This window comes from Gastrolobium bilobum, unplaced genomic scaffold, assembly GCF_033153095.1.
Source record: "Gastrolobium bilobum isolate Gb01-03AN ecotype WA unplaced genomic scaffold, APGP_CSIRO_Gbil_v1 utg10838, whole genome shotgun sequence".
In the NCBI taxonomy this organism is placed as follows: Eukaryota; Viridiplantae; Streptophyta; class Magnoliopsida; order Fabales; family Fabaceae; genus Gastrolobium; species Gastrolobium bilobum.
In genome coordinates this window covers 31,235-53,390 of record NW_026896694.1, presented here as the reverse complement: position 1 = coordinate 53,390, position 22,156 = coordinate 31,235, and the positions used below count along the sequence as shown (strand labels likewise).

The 22,156-nt window shown below is 31.2% G+C and overlaps 1 protein-coding gene across 1 annotated transcript; it reads right to left on the bottom strand.

Annotated features, from left to right (window-relative positions):
• Positions 1 to 9,292: 9,292 nt before the first annotated feature.
• On the bottom strand, positions 9,293 to 10,948 carry LOC133301476 (aspartyl protease family protein 2-like). The gene has a single exon (XM_061501106.1). It carries the CDS (start codon positions 10,916 to 10,918, stop codon positions 9,476 to 9,478), a length of 1,443 nt encoding a protein of 480 aa, XP_061357090.1. The 5' UTR covers positions 10,919 to 10,948; the 3' UTR covers positions 9,293 to 9,475.
• Between the last annotated feature and the right edge of the window lie 11,208 nt (positions 10,949 to 22,156).

The window sequence follows — 22,156 nt, the reverse complement described above, 5'->3', positions numbered from 1 at the left end:
AGTACATACAAACGCAGCCTTAGACCACTTGCACTGGCAGGTATAGTGCGTTTCATTAATGGTAATGGAAGCCATTTACGACACTTTTCAGTTTTCAAGCTGCTAAAACATCATATAAGACTTTTGCACTTGAGGAAATCTCAAAGGCAATGACCATTTATGATATTTTGACATTTCTATTGTTTTCCAATAGTAAGAACAATTGAAGACTTAAAAAAAGCAATTTACACGTGGTTGGTTAAGTCTTTTATTGATTAGAAATGAATTTAAGTAAGAATAATGTAAGTAAACAAAACCTTGTAATTAATTATTTTAGTTTGAGATGTGATGCTAGGGACACGTATTCAGGTTTGTGTTTAGCCTATTAATAAAAAATATGTTTGCTTACCACTTAACACTGGCATGGTTTTAAGATACAAACCCCACTATGGTTAGCAAGAAAAACCCTATTTACCAACAAAGCCGGCAAAGTTAGTAGATAGCTGATCCCTTAGGCAAAATCTGGCAATCTCTATGTTTCGAGGGGATTAGTCTTTGGTTATCGGCTGGCAAATGTCTCGAGTTATACTTAAAAATCCTATTTGACAACATGTCAAGATGTTTCATTTTTGTTACAATTGGGTGCATTAGAGGTTATTTTAGTAGATTAAAATATTTACAAAACTCCTAAAAATCTTCTTCATCGATTTTGATTAGTTTGGAAGAGAGCAACCTACCTTCTTCACATTTATTTATCAATGAACTCCTTCCAAGTGGAATTTATGGAACATAAATCCACGCTTGGATGGAGACCCAAAGCTTAGTCACTGGAAGCTTGTATAGCTCCCTCAGTGCACCAAAATCGACCTTGTCGTTACTGTTCTCGTAAACTTCTTCCCCTTCATTCAATGCATATCAAGAACTCTTCAACTTGTTCATCATCAAAGATATCACCACACACAAACTCCTATTTTGACTGTAAAATATCCAAACACTCTTCAAATGTTACAATCTTTGATTTAAGTACATCTCAGGCTTCAAAGAATTGACATGAAACACCATTAAAAAAGTTTGAAGTGGATCTTGCATGTTTGGGATGGTATTAAATCTTTGGCAATATTTTCTTTTTTTAATTTCATGACCTAATTATCCCTTTAGAATAAGTCAGGTTTTCAAGTATCCCATGATCCAGGGGGCAAAATTTTACGTATATTCTGACCACTCCGTATATCCTTTAAATATTTAAAAAAGTAACATATTTATATTACCTCCATAAATATTAGTATGCTGTCAAAGTTCAGGTACATGACTTGAAGGCAGAAGAATTAAATATATAAATACTTACCCTTTATTGAGTTTTTTTTTTCTTGTTTTGTAGGCAGAAGAATTGAAGAAAAAGGATTTAAAAGGCTTAATTCAAGGTTAACTTCAGGTACATGGCTTATTAATGAATGGGTCTCTGATTTTGATATATAAGTAGTTCATGATTGAAGCTTGTGTTTGTCCATCGTGCACTAAGCCTCATCAAAGCCCATTTGACCCTTTTCTCTATTTTTATTTTCCTTTATTTGGAGGAGTGTGTCGTGGGCCTCGTGGCTTATTGGTGATGATAGGATATGCAGAGAATATTATGTTGAAAGTTGTATTGTTGTAGAGTTTATTTACTTATTCCAAAGAAAGATGCATATATATATATATATATATATATATATATATATATATATATATATATATATATATATATATATAGGGATTTAATTAAACTGTTGATAAAAATTATGAAATTGAAGTTGATGGAGTCTTTTTTTTTGGAGTTGGTAGGAATCGAATACAACACCCTTGACTCACACACACTAACACACACACCAACCACTAGGCTAGTCCTAGTGATATGGAGTTGATGGAGTCTTAAGTGAAGCTTGAAATATATATATATATATATATCAACGAATCAACTACAAATGACATAACAGTTAATATATACATGTATTATATCAATACAAATGGATGAATAACTCTAATGTGATTTTATTAATAATATTTACATGATTTTAGGGATTCACTATGATGTGATTTTATTAATCAGGCATTTTCCCCATTGTGGATAGTTCCAAATTAAAAGATGATGCTCCTGATGAAGAAAAAGATGGTCGACAAAGAAAAAGGTCAAGGAGGGTTCTAGTCAAGGAGAAACTTGATCTGGGAATAATATTTCAAGTTCACTCACTTAGAATCATTATCTATGTGTATGAAGAAGAGGCTTCTGATCCTAAGTCTAAAAAACTTAGCACTCTTAGGTTTGAGTACAATATATATTTATTGTTCACAGCTTGCTAATTGTATAAGCCTTTTTTAATACTTAGACTAATATATGATATGGACTTTTGTGCATTTAATGTATTGATTAAGGAGATTGCATTTTGATATGTTGTTTACTTTGATTATATTTTCTTATCAGGTGCAACACAAAAAACTAGTATTAATTTTGCAGAGAGGAATTTTTTTAAAAAAAAAATCTAAAATTTTTCGACGAAATTTATTTTTCGTTGAAAATCTTTAAATTAATTTTCGACGAAAATTCATTGATTTTTTGTCAAAAATTTTCAACAGAATTCATTTTTGGTCAAAAATCAATATAACAATTTTTGACAAAATTTCATTGATTTTCCAACGAAAATTTTCAACGAAATTCGTTTTCTGTCAAAAATCATTACAACAATTTTCCATCGAACTTTTTTGACGGAATTTGTTTTCCGTCAAAAAACTTTACATCAGTTTTCGAAGGAAATTAATTAATTTTCCGTCGAACGGAATTTTTTTTCCGTCGAAAACCATTACAATAATTTTTTACGAAATTCTAATGATTTTTCGTCGAATATTTTCGATGGAATTTTGAATTCCGTCGAAAATTTGTTATCAACGAAGAGAAATTCGACGACCTGAATTCCATCAAAAAATTTGTTTTCGACGAAAAAATTTCGTCGAAAAAATGAACTTTTCTAGTAGTGACTTATTTCGAGGAAATATATAATTTTTTTATTATAAGGTATTTTTGTCAAAAATATTAATTTTTATCCTATCTAGTGTTATACAATACATTATCAAATAATATATAGTATTATCTTATATAATACATTATCTTATATAATATCATGTTAAATGTTGAGTAATATTAAAACTTAATCAGATCTTATGCAATCAAATTTTATACTATCAAATATTGTATTATCAAGTTTTATATTATAAAGTATATTGAACATGCTGCAAGTGAAATTATGAGTGTTCATCAACCAATCCAAATCGATTCAAACCGCGGTTACCGAACCGAAAAATAGAAAACCGAATTAACAGAAAATCGCAAAATTTAATTGGATTGGTTTTTGGATGGATTATTGAAAATCGATCCAATCCAAATCGATCCAATGATTCTCCAACTTTACCATCTACCTATTTAGGCTTTCCCCAATCATAGCCTAAAAATCATATAGCGAAATTCTAAATCCAAGACTCATTAACCCCATCATGTTGGAAAAAGTGAGTTGTGTTTGATCTATGTTATGCTCTCTCTTTTTTGGTAAGATACGTAACATATTTTTGTTATATGGATTGTTGTTGTACAACAGCTTCTTTATATGATAAAAATTTGGGTTACTTCGTATCTCAGGCAATTATATTATAAATTTTTTGTTGTAAATAAAAGATAGTAATTCAACTTTTTGTTGTACAATGCTTCTTGATTGCACAATAATAATCATACAAACTTTACAAAGCCGATACATACAAAAGACATGTTATTTACAAAATAATCATTATTCAAATCTTGAGCTTTTTAAAAAATCGAAAATCGATCTGATCCAATCCAAATAGAATAAAATTAGATTGGATCAGATCAGATTTAAAAAAAAATCTAAACCGAATGAATAATTATATAATTAAACTGAAAGAATTAGATCGAATAATTTTTAATTTCAAAAGAGATCTAACTCAGACAAACATCCCTAAATGAAATGATGAGAGTGATATCCCTTCCTGAAGTAGATAAGGTTTTGGCCCTCCTCTTTCAAAGCTCCAACCTTTATCCGTACCCAATTATCAAATCACACAAGAGTGGCACCTAATCAATGTTACATCTAACAGAGTTTAAATTTAGATACTCCGGAGTGAAATTATTGGAAGAAAAAGAGATATTATAATTAGCTTGACCTACAAATAGGACTTTTTGATTGGAGTCGTACCTGTATCTTGTCTCTTTTTTCTCTTTAATTTCTATTTTCTACTAAATCTTCTATTATACATTTATATTGTAAAAAATCTGACCAAAACTTGAGTTGTTGATATTTGGGCTTATTTCAGATTACATATGAATAAGAATAAGAATATTTTGAAAGTCCTTAGGTCATAAAATAATTATTTTAAGCTAAAAATTACTTCTTCCTTTTTTGGTAAACAGATAAAAATTACTTTAAAGTTACAGGATGTTTGAAAATTATATAAAAATTTTAGTTTGAAAATTACTTAAAAAATGTTCATTTTAAAAAAAGAAGTTAATACAACTTAAAAAAGATTTCTCTTAGAAATTTTGACTTTTTTTCTTATAAAAAAAGATTTTTTATTATAAAAACTTTTGTTAAAAAGAGAAGAAAAGCTAAAAAAAACCTATCAAACAAGCACTAAATCTCCTATTATACATTTGATTATTTGGGCTTATTTTAGATGATATATGAATAAGAATAAGGATACTTTGAAATTCCTAAGGCCATAAAATACTTTTTAAAAATTTCTCTTTAAGTGTTTATCCAAATTGGACAATCCGAGGCTCCTAGCTTAAAAATTTTAAACGACATACTAAAGTTAACTTATCCAAAAGGTGTTTGGTAAAGAAAAAAAAATTGCTAGAAAAATACAATTACTAAGATATAGTGGGAAAATGAGTTTAGTAGAAAAAAAAATTGTTTAGTAGGCCATAATATTACGGGAAAAATTGAGTTAAATTTTCTGAGTCTATATTTGATTGAAAGTAAAATATTGAAGAAATTACCAAATTAACCCTTGACTAAATACAAAGAAGACTCTCTAGTTTTCTTTTGACACATTTTTTGAGAAAGAATATTTGTGTCCATTATTTTTTTTTCTACTTTCTTGGTTTGATGTGCTAATGAGAATACTATCCTCCATGTGATATTTTAAAATGATAAAAAAATTTAATTTTACACACAAACTGAGATTGTTATGTAAATTCAAATGATGAGCAAATTTTTTAAAACTTCTTAGTAATCCATCTCAACTTTCTCAATCATTCTACCAAATATCCTCTTTGGTAGTGTTTGGTAGAAGATTTATTCTGGGATTGATGGGAAAATGTAAGTGAATATTGAAAAATACCACGTTTGGTTCAGGTTTTTGAAAAAAATACTAGGCAAATAGGATAGATGGGGAAATGACTTTTGTGTTGATTTTTGGATGAAATTCACTGTTACAGAATACCACTTGAGATATGGTATTTTGAGATAAATGGAAAAGTGAAAAAATTGGTGCGAAATTTCTCCTGAACATAGATTTTGCAAATTTAAATAAATTTCTCTGGTAATATTTCGGTCAACCAAACAACATTTTTTATATTTTCCTACCAAACTCACTTTTTAATTATTTTCCTAATAATTACATTTTCTTAGTATTCAAAAAATTTCTCCTTAACCAAATGTCCCTTTAATTAACTACAAAATCAAATGTACAACACAATCTTCTCATTTAGATCTGCGGTATCTGCATCCTAGAATAATTCAATTCCGATAGATTATGAAATGAATTTATTTTTGTCTTTTAATGCAGTGGCTCCCAATCCTAGGTAACCTAAGGAGTCCATCTTGCAGGCTCTGACTTTTTTATCATATGCATATTTTACATCTTTTTCACCGGTTATTTTATCTTACGATTATATTTATCTCATTTTATATGAGATAAATAATTTTTTTACACACATAAAAAAGTTATATCCCACTATTATTTTTTTCTCCTCTTACTTGTGAGTCTCACTCATAATTTTATTTCTACGACATGAGATAACTTTTTTTCTACAACATAAGAAAAGAATTTCTCTTTATCTTATCCATTTGAATGTAATTAAATTAGGCATGAAAATTTTATTTTTATAATATGATTCAATTAGCAGTGAATTTCATATTTATTAAAAAAAAAACTTTACGCATAAATTAAAGAATCATAATATGAAAAAACACTTCTCATGCAATATAAGAAATATTTTTTCCTTAAATTAATTTTGAAAATAAAGTCTCACATATATATATATATATATATTATATATATATATATATATATATATAAGGATCTATTAATCTCATGTTGCATCAGATAATTATCTCATGCAACAGAGACAAGATAGTGAGGTCAATTAGTTTTTAAAAAAAAGAAAAAAAATGGACCTCACTATTGTCTCTGTTGCATGAGATAATTATTTCTCATATATATATATATGGGTTATATTACTCTCATGTTGCATGAGATAATACAACTTCCTACACACCCATTGATTTTTGTGCTTCTCTTTTTTCTTTTTTAATAAATAATGGGACCCACTACATGATTATATCTACAACATGAGATAATATATCTCCTATTACTTAGAGTAATATAACTATATATATATATATATATATATATATATATATATATATATATATATCCTTTCTCTCATATATCATTTTATATAATTAAATCATGTAAGATGATTTCAATTTTTCATAGACAAATTAACACTCATCGTTTCTTTATTTATTTTTTTATCTTTCAATTCCATAATTGAGATAATCTCAGATAAGGTGACGTAACATGATAGCATAGCATCGATTTCCAATGAGAACAATTCTGCAAATTGCGTAGCTGTGCTAAATTGAAGCATTCTGCACCGTCATTGCATATAATTTTACAAAGTCCTGGCTTCTTGCAGGGTGGTATGATATGAATAAGAGTTTCTTGTGAATTGTGACAAGAAATTTTGAGGTTATTTGCACTATATATACGGAAATCCAGTTATTTGTTTTGCACAACATAACAATATTGCTTAATTATTTGTTGTCTTGCATAGAGTCATGGGAATTAAATTAGGATATCAATAAAAAAAAAATAGGATATCAATATTTATGGACAAAAAGAAAGTATGCAATTGCATGATCCTTTGCATCCATTATTCTTCAATACAGCGCGTATTTTAATGCAAATCTGAGACTTCTGTCTAACTTGCTCCATAATTAAAATCTTAATTCTATCTATTCACATGCATGTAGGATGAACTTGCGGGAACACTTTTTCTTTAAATATTAGATGCAACATTAAGAAATTTGTACGAATGTTCATCCTTTCTTTGTAAAAACAAAGAAACTTCACATTTTCAAGTTGCTTTTGGAAAACACCAGTACAAGTATTTTGTCAAAAAGAAAAAAGGGGAAAAAAATATAATTACATGTATTAGATTTGTAAAGAACTAATTTAATCCAAAAAATTAAGTTGTTAGGTGAAGCTATATTAGTTAATGGAACACGGAAGCTCTGATACATGTAACAAATTAATTTAATCCAGAAATTTAAACTATTGAGTGAAACTACATTAATAATTTTATATATCCCTAACAAGATTACATGCTTTTCGTTCGTTGTTGTGATTTTTTTAAAAGGATATGTGCTAACAAGATTACATACTTTTCGTTCGTTGTTGTGATTTTTTTAAAAGGATATGTGCACTCCTGCACTAAGTGAGTGCTTTCTTCACTTTAAGTCTCTTTAACAGCTAGAGTCCAACAATATGGAAAAGAGACAATTGCTTTGCTCTTTCCTCAGCTACCTCCTACTAACCATTTGACAATTTATCTCAATTTGTCTTTAATCTTTATGCATGTGCTGCTTCAACCTCCCGTATTTTGACTTACTGTTACTACTATTTGCAACATGGGCACTTGGGAACTATTTGAACTATGGCACCAAAGTATGTCCCTTTAACTATATTACCATATCAATGATAAATTCCATACTAATTAATAATTACCTAGGTAGAAATTTATTATATGATGTCTAAACTTTTGCTTTCGTAGTTTTTTCCATTTCTAGAATTATTACACAATTGGTTGATAGAAAAGGATATTTCACCTCTGCCTAGTCGAAAATCGAGATAACGTTTTTTCAATTCTTTAATAATGGGAAATAGTTGTGGATATGAAATAGAATTCTGGGAAAGATGAAAGCTTATAAAAAGGAAAAACAAAATATAGAAGAATAAAGTACAAGAGATGCCATGGCTATACGGCGGTATGAAAATGCATGTGATGAAATGACCTGCGTGATTGGCGATTCACGCGTGTTCATCTTGAAGTTGACATCACTTCCCTTCGTTTCGATGATAATATTCCATCCATTATTTTTTACACTTTTTTCCCTTATAAGGGTTTCACATTTCTGAAGTTTACTTACGTACATAATTATTATGAAAAATGAATTGAATAAACATTACAACTGTCGTACTAAATTTTAAAATAATTTTATATTTGAGTTATTGTTGTACACATATTCCATTCATAGTACACTATGATCATGACCTAAAAACAACACTCCAATGACAAATGTTACAATTTTTTTTCAGCAACCATGAACATAGGATTAGTTCGGCATAGGGTAAAAAAGGAGGCTAAAAATTCATGAAAAAAAAAATTCAATACAAATACATATTCATAAATTTTTCGCTTTCATTTTTTACTTCATAACCAACATACCGTTATGAGTAATTATTATCTTTCTCTTTCTAAATATGCATAACGAAGTCTTCCATGTATAGTATATAAACCCAAAAAAAAAAAGTTGACTCATATAAGTCTTAACTCTTAATCAACGCAACATAATCAGGAGAAAGCATGTACTAGTGAAATGGAAATATCTTTGGATGCATAGTTGAACCCCAAAAAACAAAAACAAAACCTACTTCATATAACAATATAATATTATTAGGGTGCATATTTTCTTATGTTGTAGAATAGTAGGAGAGAAAAAAAGTAGAGATAAGTTAAATGTGGGTCCCACATTTTAAATTAAAAAAGAAAAGAAAAATTAATTGGCACGAAAAATAAATTTGTGTAGGAAAAAATTCTTATCTCGTGTAGACGGAGATAATGATTTCCCATATTATTAATATATTACATAGATTGATATTTACAGAAAGCACAACATAGGTAAGAACAGCAATATCACTTAAAAAAGGCATGATGATAATTAACTTACTAGAACAAATTATGATATTAAATCAGCAAATTACCTTATATTGGAATAGTAATACAAGCATTTCATTAAGTAATACAACAAACACATTTAAGATTAAGATCTTAACCTTCCTTCAATAATCTCTATTAATTTCACGTAAATCAAAAGAAGCCAATAATAAAGAGAGAGAAAAAAAAAAACATGGGAAAGAGTTGTCTTGTCCCCAACTCACATTACATTCAAGCGCACCCTCGCGGGGCAAATCCGACCCGAGAACCCGCCAAGTCATACACGACCCGGATCCCTTGCTGCTGGATATTACCGATGATGGACAACCCACTCATAGTTCCTGCGAACGCGAAGCAGAAGCTGCCGCTAGTGTCTACCGGAATCAGGTAGTTCGTCGCCGGCAATGACACATCAGCACCTCGGAAGTGCAGAACCACCGTGGGAACCTTCACCTGCGTCAGACCCGAAAGGTCGTAGCAAGTATCGAACAGGGAGAACTCGGGTGCCCGTTTCAGTTGGGCCGCCCCGACCCGGAAAGCGTTTCTTAAAGCAACGTAAGCTGGGCGTGTGAGCCGGGTCACGGACGTACCCGAGTCGATAATGACTCCACCGTTTCCGGTCTGGTCGAGCCGGAAGAGCGAAGCTGAGATGCCACGAACCGGAGAGCCACCCACGCTAACGCCGAGGAGTTCAACGTAGTAGAATGTGTCGAGCTTAGGGTTTTTTATTAAAGGAGTGAACCGGGCGGCTCGCGAAACGGCCGAATCGCCAAAAACAACGGAAGACGGTTTGGCTGAAGCGGACCGGTCCGCTAAACAGTAAGAGAATTTCTGGTTGAACTGATTTCCGGTTTGTGTCGGAAACGACAAACCCCCACGTCCCAGACCCAACAGACCGGCTGCTCCGACAAAGAGACCCTCGTTGTCGTGTCCGCATCCGAGGGCCACGCGCGCCACTCCGGTTCTGCGAAACGTCAGCGTCTCGGTTGAGAAGTCGCCGGTGGTGAACGAACCGTCGCCGTAGGAAACCTCGTACTGGCAGACCTTGCTCTTGCCACACGACGGAGAGTCCAGCCGGCGGCAGAGCGGGGATCCGCAGGGGATTCCGGCGAAGGTTCGGGATTTGGTCGGGTCGAAAACCGGGTCGGCCTGAGAGTAGCATTTCCGGCACGGTGCACACTGGAGCCAGACGACGTCGCTTCCGGTGTCGAGAACCATGTACACGTACTTCGGGGGCGTGCCCACGCCAAGGCGCGTGAAGTACTCGCCGCTTCCCTGGGCGAGACCCGATATGACGGAGCTGCTGAAACCCGACCCGGGTCCTGACCCGTATCCGCGGCGGGTCTTGTTGGTGGCTGCTGCGGCCATGGAAGTGAAGGTTTTAACCCTGGCGGCGTCTCTTTGGAGCCTGAGATGGAAGAGCTGTGATGGGGTTTTGTTGAAGGAGAGAGAGTCTATGTGGTGGAGGGAAACGGAGAAGGTGGTGGAGAATTCCGGGTCGGACTCTGTTGTCTCGGATTCGGGCCATGAGAGTGTGGATGGTTTAGGAAGAGAGTTGAGGACTAGAGTTTGGGTTTGGAACTGAAATGGGTCTGAGGAAGCGACGGAGACAAAGAGGAACACGGCCAGTACCAGAAGAATGGAGAGAGATGCATTTTTTGCTTTCACTTCCATTTTAGAGAGAGAGATAGAGAGTGATTTAGTGAAGTGAGAGAGAAAAAGAACACAAGAGTTCACAGTGGGTAGCAGAGAATATATAATGAATTGAGGTAGCGTTTGGTTGAAGGTTTATTTTGAGATTGGATATTAGAAATTTAGGTTGTTTTAAAAAATATCAGGTAAATAGGATATATGGGAAAATGACTTTTGTGTTGATTTTTGGATGAGATTCAGTGTTACAGAATACCACTTGAGATGTGGTATTTTGAGATAATTGGGGAAGTGAAAAAACAGGTGCAAAGTTTCTCCCGAACATAGATTTTGCATATTTAAATAAATTTCTCGGACAATATTTGGGTCAACCAAATAATTTTTTTTACATTTTCCTATCAATTATATTTTTTTAATAAAAAAAAATTTCTCCCGAACCAAACACTACTCGAGGGATTTCAGAAAAGGTTACCCTTATGTTAAGTTACTTTCTAAACAAAATTATGAATTTACTGCTATATGAAAGAAAATTTATTATCTTCAAAAAAAAAAAAAATTATTATTATTGGAAGCAAACCCTTTTGAAAAGTAAGATTTGGAATTACTAAAGCGCCCCTTGGATTATAACACCGGCACGACAAATTAATTTGTATTTAACAACTTTGTTTTGATGGTTGTGGGTTTGTAATTTTAAAAGAATGTTAAAAAGAACTTAAAAATTGTTAATTGAATCTTTTTAAAAATAAATTAATGCAAAACACGTGCTTAACTGGAAACCATAAGGTTGGGAGTAATAGCTGTGTGCCACATTAAGTTCTAACTGGATGGATGATCTTGTCCTTGTAAGCGTAACATGCTCCGATGTGAATGTTTTCGACATTTGCCTATTAATGTAAGGTTCATGATGCAATCTACAATACGTTGCCAATAATTTAACCAGGAGGACACGTGAAATGCCGGAGGAAAAATCTTACTCACAAAGCAAATATTTTTTTAATTTCATATTTTAAAACTCGCCCGACTTGTTCCGTTGAAGTATTGAATTATTTGATTATGGTTCAACTGATTTAATTAAATTTATATTAAATTATAAATAATATATTATACAATATATTTTTTTAATTTTAATTTCTTTATTATGTAATTTAATATATAAATGGTGGTGGTGGGGTTGGACGTGTAATTTCAATTTGGATATAAAAATGTATTTAATGATTCGCACCGGCATCCCATTAGAATTTTTATTTGGTTTCCAAAAAAAAAAAACTTGCTTGCTTTAATGTAAACATAGACACATAAACAAAACCCCCCATATGCATTTTACAATTTTCATTGCCTCATTTTCTCTTTGCAAAAAACTAGCATTGATTTAGAAAATCAAACAAATGAATAGATGTCATTTATTTAATTTTCTCCTCTAAAAACTAGCCTTGGCATCTAATGTGACCCATTTATTTGAAAACTGTAATTCATGCTAAGCTGCACTGTGCATAGCTTATGATGTCACCATCTTAAGAACCTGGACCATCCAAGATCTACACTCCCACAGTAGGTTCAATTATGTCTTAATGTTAAATATATATTTAAAAATATTTTAATTTTGACCATAATAACTTATGGTTAACTTAGTTGAGGTGATAAATTAGCCAAAAAAATGGCATAGCCCTACCTAACTGCAATTAATTAAATAACAACAGTTTACATGAGAAAGGAAGAATAACATTCACGCAACAAAGGTGTTTGGTTCAAGATAAATTTTAAGAATACTAGAGAAATGTAATTACTAGGTATTCATAGGAAAAGTTGGATAGATGGGGAAGTTAAAAAAAAATAGTTTGGTTTGACAAAATTTTACCAGAGAAATATATGACAAAAAGTGTATCAATAGTGCTTTACCCGGGTTTTCTTAAAAAATTACCCTCAAATCGGGTTTCTAAACAGTGCAAATTACTATCTTTTTCAAAAAGCCATGCATTTCACATAGATGAGTTTTGGTCAAAAGCTGTTGAACCAAACATTGGTTTTCTAAAAATCAAACTTTATTTACTTAGGAAAATCTCAAAAAGCATGAAATCAAATCGCTCCCTAAAGGGTAAGGAATATTTGAATCTAAACTCGGGCCACATACTAGTCCATAATTCATCATACAACTTAAAGCAAGTCATACGCTCTTAAAATACATGGGCCACTCACAATCTTAGTCAAAATATGTTTTTCATGCTTGAGGATTCTCGTGATCACTGTTTTCCCTTTTCTACGATCTTGAATATTATTATATTTATTAGTTAATTTATACAAACTATGAAACAAAATTCAATGATGATGATTTTCTTTAGCTTTGTCGTCCGTGTGCTGATCTTATTCAATAATGTTATCATATTTTTAGTTGATATGGCTCGTGATTTGTTCGCAAGATTCGTAACTTTAGAGGAAAATCAGAGAATATACTTTTGGTTGAAGAGAAACTATTTTATTTTACTTTCAATTTTCTTAAAAAAAATTACAATAGAAATTTCTAAATTTCTGCGATTATTTCTTTTTCATATTCTTATTACGCATAGAATGGATAAATATTTATAGATACTATACAATGTTTCTAACTATTTTTGTTATGAAATTTTTTCCATACATTTTCATAAAATTAATGTATAAGTTAGGGCGGATTTAAAACAAGGACCAAGCTGTAAGTAAAGTGTGAAGACAAAAAAAAATTAGTCAATGTGATTAGCCAAATCAAAAATTTGAACTCAGTAGCTACATGGTTTTTATGAAAAACTATGAATAACTCAAATACTACTCATTTAAGTTATAGGGACTAGGGAGTAATAAGTAATGTGATTCTATAATTCAAGGGACCTCCATAATAATGCTGATTGGAAAGCCTTTTAAAAAGCAAGCACAACACAAGCAGCCAAAAGGTTCTGAGTGTACGGAGTGTTGGTCACGCCCTCAGTAGAAAGATGAATTAAAATAAGAAAAGAAAAAAAAAAATCATACAGGTTCAACTATCATCAATATCTTATTAGATATTATGATCATTTCATTTTATTTTTATTGTTTGGTATCCTTGGCACCGCACAACCGTTCATCATTTTAGGGGCACAAGTTGTACTTCACAACTTAGCAGCATGGGAAATCAAGCTTGTGAACATATAATATATATAAGGGTTTATCATCTATCATTTAACATGACCACAAAAATTTTCCTACACACACAACATTTTGTGGGGCCCGCAGCAAAAAAAAAAAAAAAACTTCGGCACACAAAACGAATCTCTATAACATAACACAGTCACTTTTCCTACAACATAACTCTTATAAAACCCTATATATAAAAGTGAAATACGAACAAATCCACTTTGAAATAGATCAAATTGGGAAATAGAACAATGGTCCGGTTCCTACATTCCTGGTTTTGGACGGTGAAGTTCAATATTTTTGAGTATATAATATATTATTATTGTTTCTGATGTTGGAGATAATTTTATCTTCTATAATCTATATACATATAAAAGTGTGTGAGATCCATGTGAGACCATGTGAAGAAAAAAGAAAGAAAAAGATAACATGATGTTATGGACTCATATATGAGACTCATCTATTGATAAGTCCAATAAGGGACAATTCAAATATAAATCAGATATAGTTAAGAAAATATATACATCAAGGATATCAATCCTAATACGAGAGCATAATGTATGGGCATGGGCATTTATCAGAAGCATTGAAGGTCCAAAATCTAATAGTCACAGGTAAACTTTTTAAATAAAAGGTAAAGCCTACAAGTACATTACGCTATCTCTTACTGTTGTGTTGTCACTGCACACACCTTTTTGGCAAAATCGTTTATTGTTCTTCTGTGCACAGTGATCTACTTAACTCAATGACATCTAACTCATAGATACCTTAAAGAGGGCATCTAGATCCAAAAGTAACAACTAGTCCATTGGGTTAGACATCTCTGTCTCTAAGACAGAACACATGGGTTACATATACTTTTATTTGTGTGTATGATATAAAATTATCTTATATAACATGAAAAGTATTAATGGTTTTAATATTTCTGCGGTGAATGCAGATAAATTATCTACATTTACTTACAAAATGAAGGCCGTTTTGAGTTGAAAGATTAAAAATTTATAATGATAAAGATTATTATAATATTAAAAAAATTATAATTATAAAAATACCTTAATTTTTACTTTAAAATTTCGACATTTTGAATTTAAAATAAATAATTTATCTGCCGCAGAAAAAATAACTCAACATTAATCTCATGTAACATTGCGTAGAAAGCAAAATTGTTATGCAATTTGAGCATCACGTCACGTGAGTGTAAACGGCACAGTTTAGGCCTTTAGGACATGGGTGTAAATAGTCTAAGTGCTCTATCTTAAACTTATTGCTCGGTCTGGTATAGTGTATCATATTTGGTAAAATAGAATATGTTTAAATTTTAGAAAAAAATTATTTAAAACGTAGGTTAATATTTTCTTTTTTCAAGACTCGACCCCTAAATTTACAGTAGGTTTATATGATATTATTTATTTTAAATAAAGTCAAAAAGAATTATTCATATAATTTTAAGTAATAAAATAATATTATTATATTATTTATTTATTTTTGAATTTTGAATTTTTAGTTTTTAATAGGTTTTAAAGATGTAATAAATTTAAATAGACTAACAGATTATGTCAGACTTTAAATATTTTATATAAATAATCTAGTCAGATTGGATAAATGTTGATTTTATTATTCACAAAAGATTAATTAATTTATTATCCATAAAAAGAGGCTAAGGTTCTTAACCAGTTTCTGCTCCAAATTAGATCATGGTTGTGAATATTTATAGAATTTGTATTTACACAATTTAACCATTTTGCATATACAAGACTGAAATTGCCACTTACAAGGTTTCTTTTTTATTCAACGTATGTAGAGTAATTAATCTATTTCATTGTATTAATAGGGGTGGCAATACGGGTCAACCCGACACGACACGACACGACACGTTTTTGACCCGTACATTATTTGACACGACCCTGACACGATCCATTTTGTAAACGGGTCGTAAAACACAAACCCTGACACGACCCGTTGTGGGTCACGGGTCGACACGACACGACCCGCAAAATTTAAAATTAAAAAAAAAAGTGGGATTTTTTGAAAAATAAATAAATTAAAAACAATAAAAAATAAAAATAAAAATAAAAAAAGATTAGCTTCTGTTTTTTGAGATTTTTAGTTCCTTCTATTCTTTTCTATACTAAACAATGACTATATATATAAATATATAAATGAATAAAAATAATAATATAATAAAATATTTAATTAAAAAATAAAAAAATGACACTGTGCGGGTTGACACGCGAACCCGCGGGTTGACACGTGACCCGACACGAAAAAAGGATCACATTTACACAACCCTGACACGACCCGCCCTGACCCGCGGGTTGACACGACACGTGATTTGGCGGGTCGGATCACGGGTCAACCCGCGGGTCAATACCTGTTCTGTCACTCCTAATTAGTAATAAATTAAAAAAGGCTGCATATAATAGCAATATGGCTTCAAAACAAAAAGGCAGGTAAGAAGATAATCTCAAAATATATATACCTTGGCAAGTGTGAAGCTGTGAATGAAGTTATTATTTCGTGTGAAGATTGATGAAAAGAGTTAATGCATGAGCAAGAAGGAGAGTGGTACCGCTGGCTGTAACCAATGGCGAAAAGAGACTCTTCACCAATAATACATCACCTATGCATTAATTATTTCGAGCAAAATATCATATTTCTTCCTTCTAACTTTTAGATAAGGGAGTAGGCACATTAATGACTGCAAAAGAATCATGGAATCCTTCTACTTCCTGAAATAGATGAATGCATATAGAGGAGTACTGACTACTTTCCACAGAAGTTCAACCATTAAATTAGGGCTATAAATAAAGAGTAATCCATCCGTAATGTTACAGAATTTTTTTTGTTTTTCTTGCAGAGACAATTTTTTTGAAGGACCCATGCATTGTTTTTCTCTCTCTCTAGATCATTTTTTCTCTCTCTAAAAATATTGTCTCTAGGACAGTATTTTTTTTTTTTTCTGTAACAGGACATATACATTCCCCATAAATAAATGAGTCAAACGGCTTATTAAACAATATGTCAAACTAGTTTTGGGCTAATATATTTTGCAAAATAAAATAAAATTAAGCCATTAAAAAAACTCATTTAAAAAATAGGTTATAGGCCAACTTTTACAACCCTAACTTACAAGTTTACATGTCGATTTATATTATATTATTTATTTTAATTAAAATAAAATAAATATTTAAATAATTATAATTGATAAAATAATATTATTTCAATTATTTTTTTCTAATTCTTGATAGATATTGAAAGTTTGATAGGTTTAAATAGATTAAGGGCCTGTTTGGAGCACTTGATAAAGAAAATATGATAGGATAACTTATCATATTTTATTTTTATCTCTTGTTTGGTGGATCAATAGGATATGATTAACTTATCCTATTGTCTCATTTTATCCTATCCAATACATGGTTTTTTTATCCTATGGGGGAGCTGGGTTAGGATTCAACGGGATATGATATCAATATTGAATACCCAATATATCCTCACGCTAGCCAATATATCTCCATGCTATCCAAATATTTATATTTATCGCATTATATTTTATTTTTTCTTTTTATTTTCTCCTTCTACATAATCTTATCAGATTGCTAATCAGGTGCTCATCAAACACAGAATATGATATAAACTTATCAGCCTCATATCATATCCTACCCTTATCAGCTCCATATCATATCATATCATATCATATTCTTATTCTGTCATGTCCACCAAACGAGTCGTAAGAAACATTGACCAAGCCTCCTTAGTTTTTTAATATAGATAAGGCCAAAAACCTATGATTCAACCTACAGTAAACCTGGTTTATTTAGACCAAGGTTAACCCGACCACCCCATTTCACCCCCTAATTAAAACCATAGCCGGCGATAAAATAGCACATAAGAGACGAGCCCTTGTTTAAATTTACCCTTCTCCATTAATCTCCCTTTCCATTTGAAAATTGAAAGCTTATATTATAGTGCATGTTTATTTATGCAGCAGCAAAACCTTTTTAGGAGACAATACTTTTATTTATTTATTTCTAGGGTCACTTTGGTATTGGGAAAAAATGAGGTTGAAAATTTTATGAATCAATTATCAATCCAATTCAATTAATAAAACTGATTAATGAAAAGATGTTGCATTTCGCTCTGAATAAGTATGAAAATCTCTATATTTTATTTGGGTTGCACCTATTCACTCGACTCATATTATAGGTCGGAAGAAATAAATAATAATTTGATTAGGCAAACATGCCAATAAAAATAAGTGAATATGAACAAAAATGACTAAACTAAATAAAAAAATTACTAAATTAAACCAATTCGAATATTTTCAAATTTAAATTGTTTTATATTTATATATTCAGTTAAATTTTTAAATTTTTATTTATTTATTTATTGTTTCTTGATTTTTTTTTCACATTATATAAAAATTTCAAGCATATCCTATTTTCTAAATTTTTTATCAGAATTTTATTATTATTTATTTAATCTTACCAATTTAATTATTTCATAATTTTAAAAATTTATTTAAATTATTTCCTTTTTTTATTTTATTTATCTTAAATTTTAGTTTTATTACCCATAAATTACCACGAAGAGACTTAGGGTATTTTATTTTAGAATATCTCAATATTTAATCAGGCCATACATTTCATATTTCCCAAATTTGAGCCCGATATCAATCCCGAAGAACAATTGGCAGTATTAGTCCCTACGTAAATAGCCCTAAACAAAAATCTGGGTCACCACCACTGAATGAGCCCATAAGCCAACCCATGTAGCATAACAACTTGCACAAAAAAATCAAATGGGCTCAAAGGTGGCTTTTCAGATTCCCCTTCCTGATTTATAGACCCAAAATATCAATGTTAGGTGATGTTCAAGCACATTTCCCTTTTCATTTATATTTTACATTGCTAACTCAATTTTTTTTTTTTCAATTTTTTTTATTTTATTTGGTAGGCAGACCCTAATTATCTCTTTGAGACGAGTCACCTCACCGTTATTCCCACAATCTTTAATTTTTTAAGTCAACTATAGAACTAATTCTGAGCGGAGATTTACTCATAATTAAAACTTTTTGCCCCTCCTTAAAAATGCATCTGGTGGGAATCGAATCAAGTTTTGTTAACTCAATTGTGGTGCTCTTTCTTACACAGAGGACAGAGCTCACAAGGCTGTAGATGCCATTTTGGTGCTCATTTTCTTCATTCCACATTATGCCCATGCTAATCACAGCTTAATGAATTTTGTTAGTCAATAGAATCATTAGCCATTAAAGAACTGCATGAATTTTCGGCTATTTTCTGTTGCTTTCATTTCCTCTTGAAATGATTTACAAATTGCAGATGTGTACATAAAGTTGCTTTTTGTTTTCCCATTCACATTGTTAGTGGAAGGTGCATGGATAATTATGCAATACAGGTAGCAGATTTTGGCATACTATTTCAAAAGACTGTTGGTTTTCATTGTAGTATTAATTATGCAATACAGGTAGCAGATTTTGGCTCATTGGAACTCTCTCCCGTTGATGGCCGTACACTAACTGATTTTATGCATACTAGGGGTCTACGAATGCGTTCTCTTGGACATGTTGTCAGTGCTCTAAACCTTATTATTCACGTTGTATATGGAGCTATAATCTACACGTGTCAATCTTAAAAAAATATAAATTTCGACACGTTGAGACACGTTTTAATATTAAATAATATTTTTAATTATATAGCGTATATTTCATTTAATATTCAATAATTTAACAAAAAAATGAAACTAAATTAATAATACCCATCAACACGTTATAAAGGTGGAAACTTTAATAAAACAAAAAAAAGAACTGGGATGAGAGAGAGATAATATCAGATAGAGAGATCAAATCATATTAGAGAGAGAGATCAGAGAGAAAGAGATACAACAAGAGCATAATAGGAATTAACAACAATGATGCTGAGATGATCTCTTATCTACTTAAGTAAAAAAAATAAAAAAAAATAAAAATTGATATGATTAGGTGGAAGCTTTATTAATATATTTTAATTTTTTTAAAAAATATTTTTTTTACGAAAATGTCATTTGACCGTGTCGGAATGTGTCGGACACAGTCAAATTCGCGTGTCGAAATGGTCAACGTGTCAGGAATGTTGACCGCGTGTCGGACACCGTGTTGGAGCGTGTCGGACACGACACTCCCTGTTTTTTGGAGTGTCCGTGCTTCCTTGGCTATAATAATACATCTATGAAACAAAGCCGTTTTTTGTGTCCTCTATATTGTTGAATATGTTCTTTTTTCAAACTTCTCAAGTCCAAATTCATGAAATGGAAGTTGTTAGAATTTCATTGACATGAAATTACATAAGCATCATAGAGAAAAGCAGGTAGAAGGTTATGTTCAACATGAAATCATTTGAAAGGCACATATGCAGCATGACTAACCTTTCTTTTTGGCAAACACTTCCCATTTGGTAGGAGGCTTTGGCTTTGGCAGCTGAAAGCATTACAAAACTTCATAAGCAAGGGATTTGGCTAATCAGACATAGAAAACACCAGAATCTTGTAGTCTAAGGTAAAGATAACAATACAAATGAGACAAGTGTAAAGTTAATAACAAGCCAGGACTGATAGTTGGTTCAAGAAATGGAAACTATTAGCATGGTGAAAATTTTAGCATTTAAAGGAACAAGTAACAATTAACAGATTACATAACTTTTTAATTAAAAAAAAGAAAGAAAGATTGGAGTGTGGGAAACAAGTGAATGGAAGTAGAAGTGATAGGGGTTACATGTTTAACAAGCATACCACGAACCAAAGCAACACCCAAGTTAATTGACCTTCTTTAGACTCTTAAGAAAGCACGGTTGAAAATAAGATATGTAAAAAGGGAAATGACATATTCTTCACAATTCTATAAGTGCAACCAGTCTCATACATCTAACCAACAGTAACACAAAAGATATAAACTGATAAAAGGAAATTTGTATTAATCTGTTAACATAAATTTAGAAGGCAGTGGCTGTGATTGAGGAATATATGAAACTGCCTTCTTGAGCAAAGAGGCATGAAATCCTCGATGAACTTTACACTCTTTCAGTAGATCCAATTTATAAGCAGCTCCTCCAACCTTGGTCACAACTTTATATAGGCCATAAAACTTAGAACTTAAATTCTCATTGAGTTTATGAATTAAAGAGTTCAGTCTATATGTTGAAGCTTCAAATAAACTAAGTCAAAATAGTTTACGAGCTAAAGATTACACATTGAATAGGGGGTTGTATTACTTCCGTTGTTGGAAACCATTAAAGCTAAGATAGTGTTCGATACAAGTTGGAGAACGGTACAGTAATACAACACAGTATAAATAATTGAGTAGTAACACAACTTTTTTTATTCTGTTTACCCATTAGTTGTTATTGTAGATGAATAACAAAGGTAGTTTTGTAGTTTTTCAATGGTGTTGAATATGGGAAAAGAAATTATTTTGTTACTTATTAAATAACAAATTTTTCCCGTACTTTATTTTTTATTGTTTTATTCTATAATTAACTTTATTCTTTATTTTTTAACAAATGCAACGCAGCCTTGACATAAGGTACCAATAGTTCGTGTGAGGAATCTCTATCGTCTTTATAAAGGACTCTCTATTGGGACCAATGCTTGGTTGGGAAATGGTCCATTCCTTTTCTGCTATGTAAACTTAGACATGAAGTGTTATGCCAAAAATAAAAATAAAAATCACCAATTCCCTTGTAGTCTGTTTCATAATCATATATGCCCTTATAGTTTTTTGTTTATCGAATATGCCTTTATAATTTGTAAAAAATAAAAAATCACATAAATATATATGATAAAAAAAACATATCCTTTTGCAAACCACAGCAAAATATATGATAAACAAAAAAACCACACGAACAGGAATATTAGTGAACTTTGCCCAAAAAAAAAAAAAAAACTTAAAAGAGACATTAAGTGACCATTTTAATACTCAACCAGATTACAACGGCTTTCGTACTATCAGGGTTGCAGGAAAACAAGCATAGTTTAAATTGACAAATTATTAGTTTAACTTAATTTTATATGGGTTGTATGTGTTATTTGATATAATCTGTTGTCTTGTATTTTATTTAAATAATTAAATTTTAA

Excerpts from the sequence above, each read along its gene's own strand:
- LOC133301476 (XM_061501106.1), bottom strand. The coding sequence starts at position 10,918 with ATGGAAGTGAAAGCAAAAAATGCATCTCTCTCCATTCTTCTGGTACTG.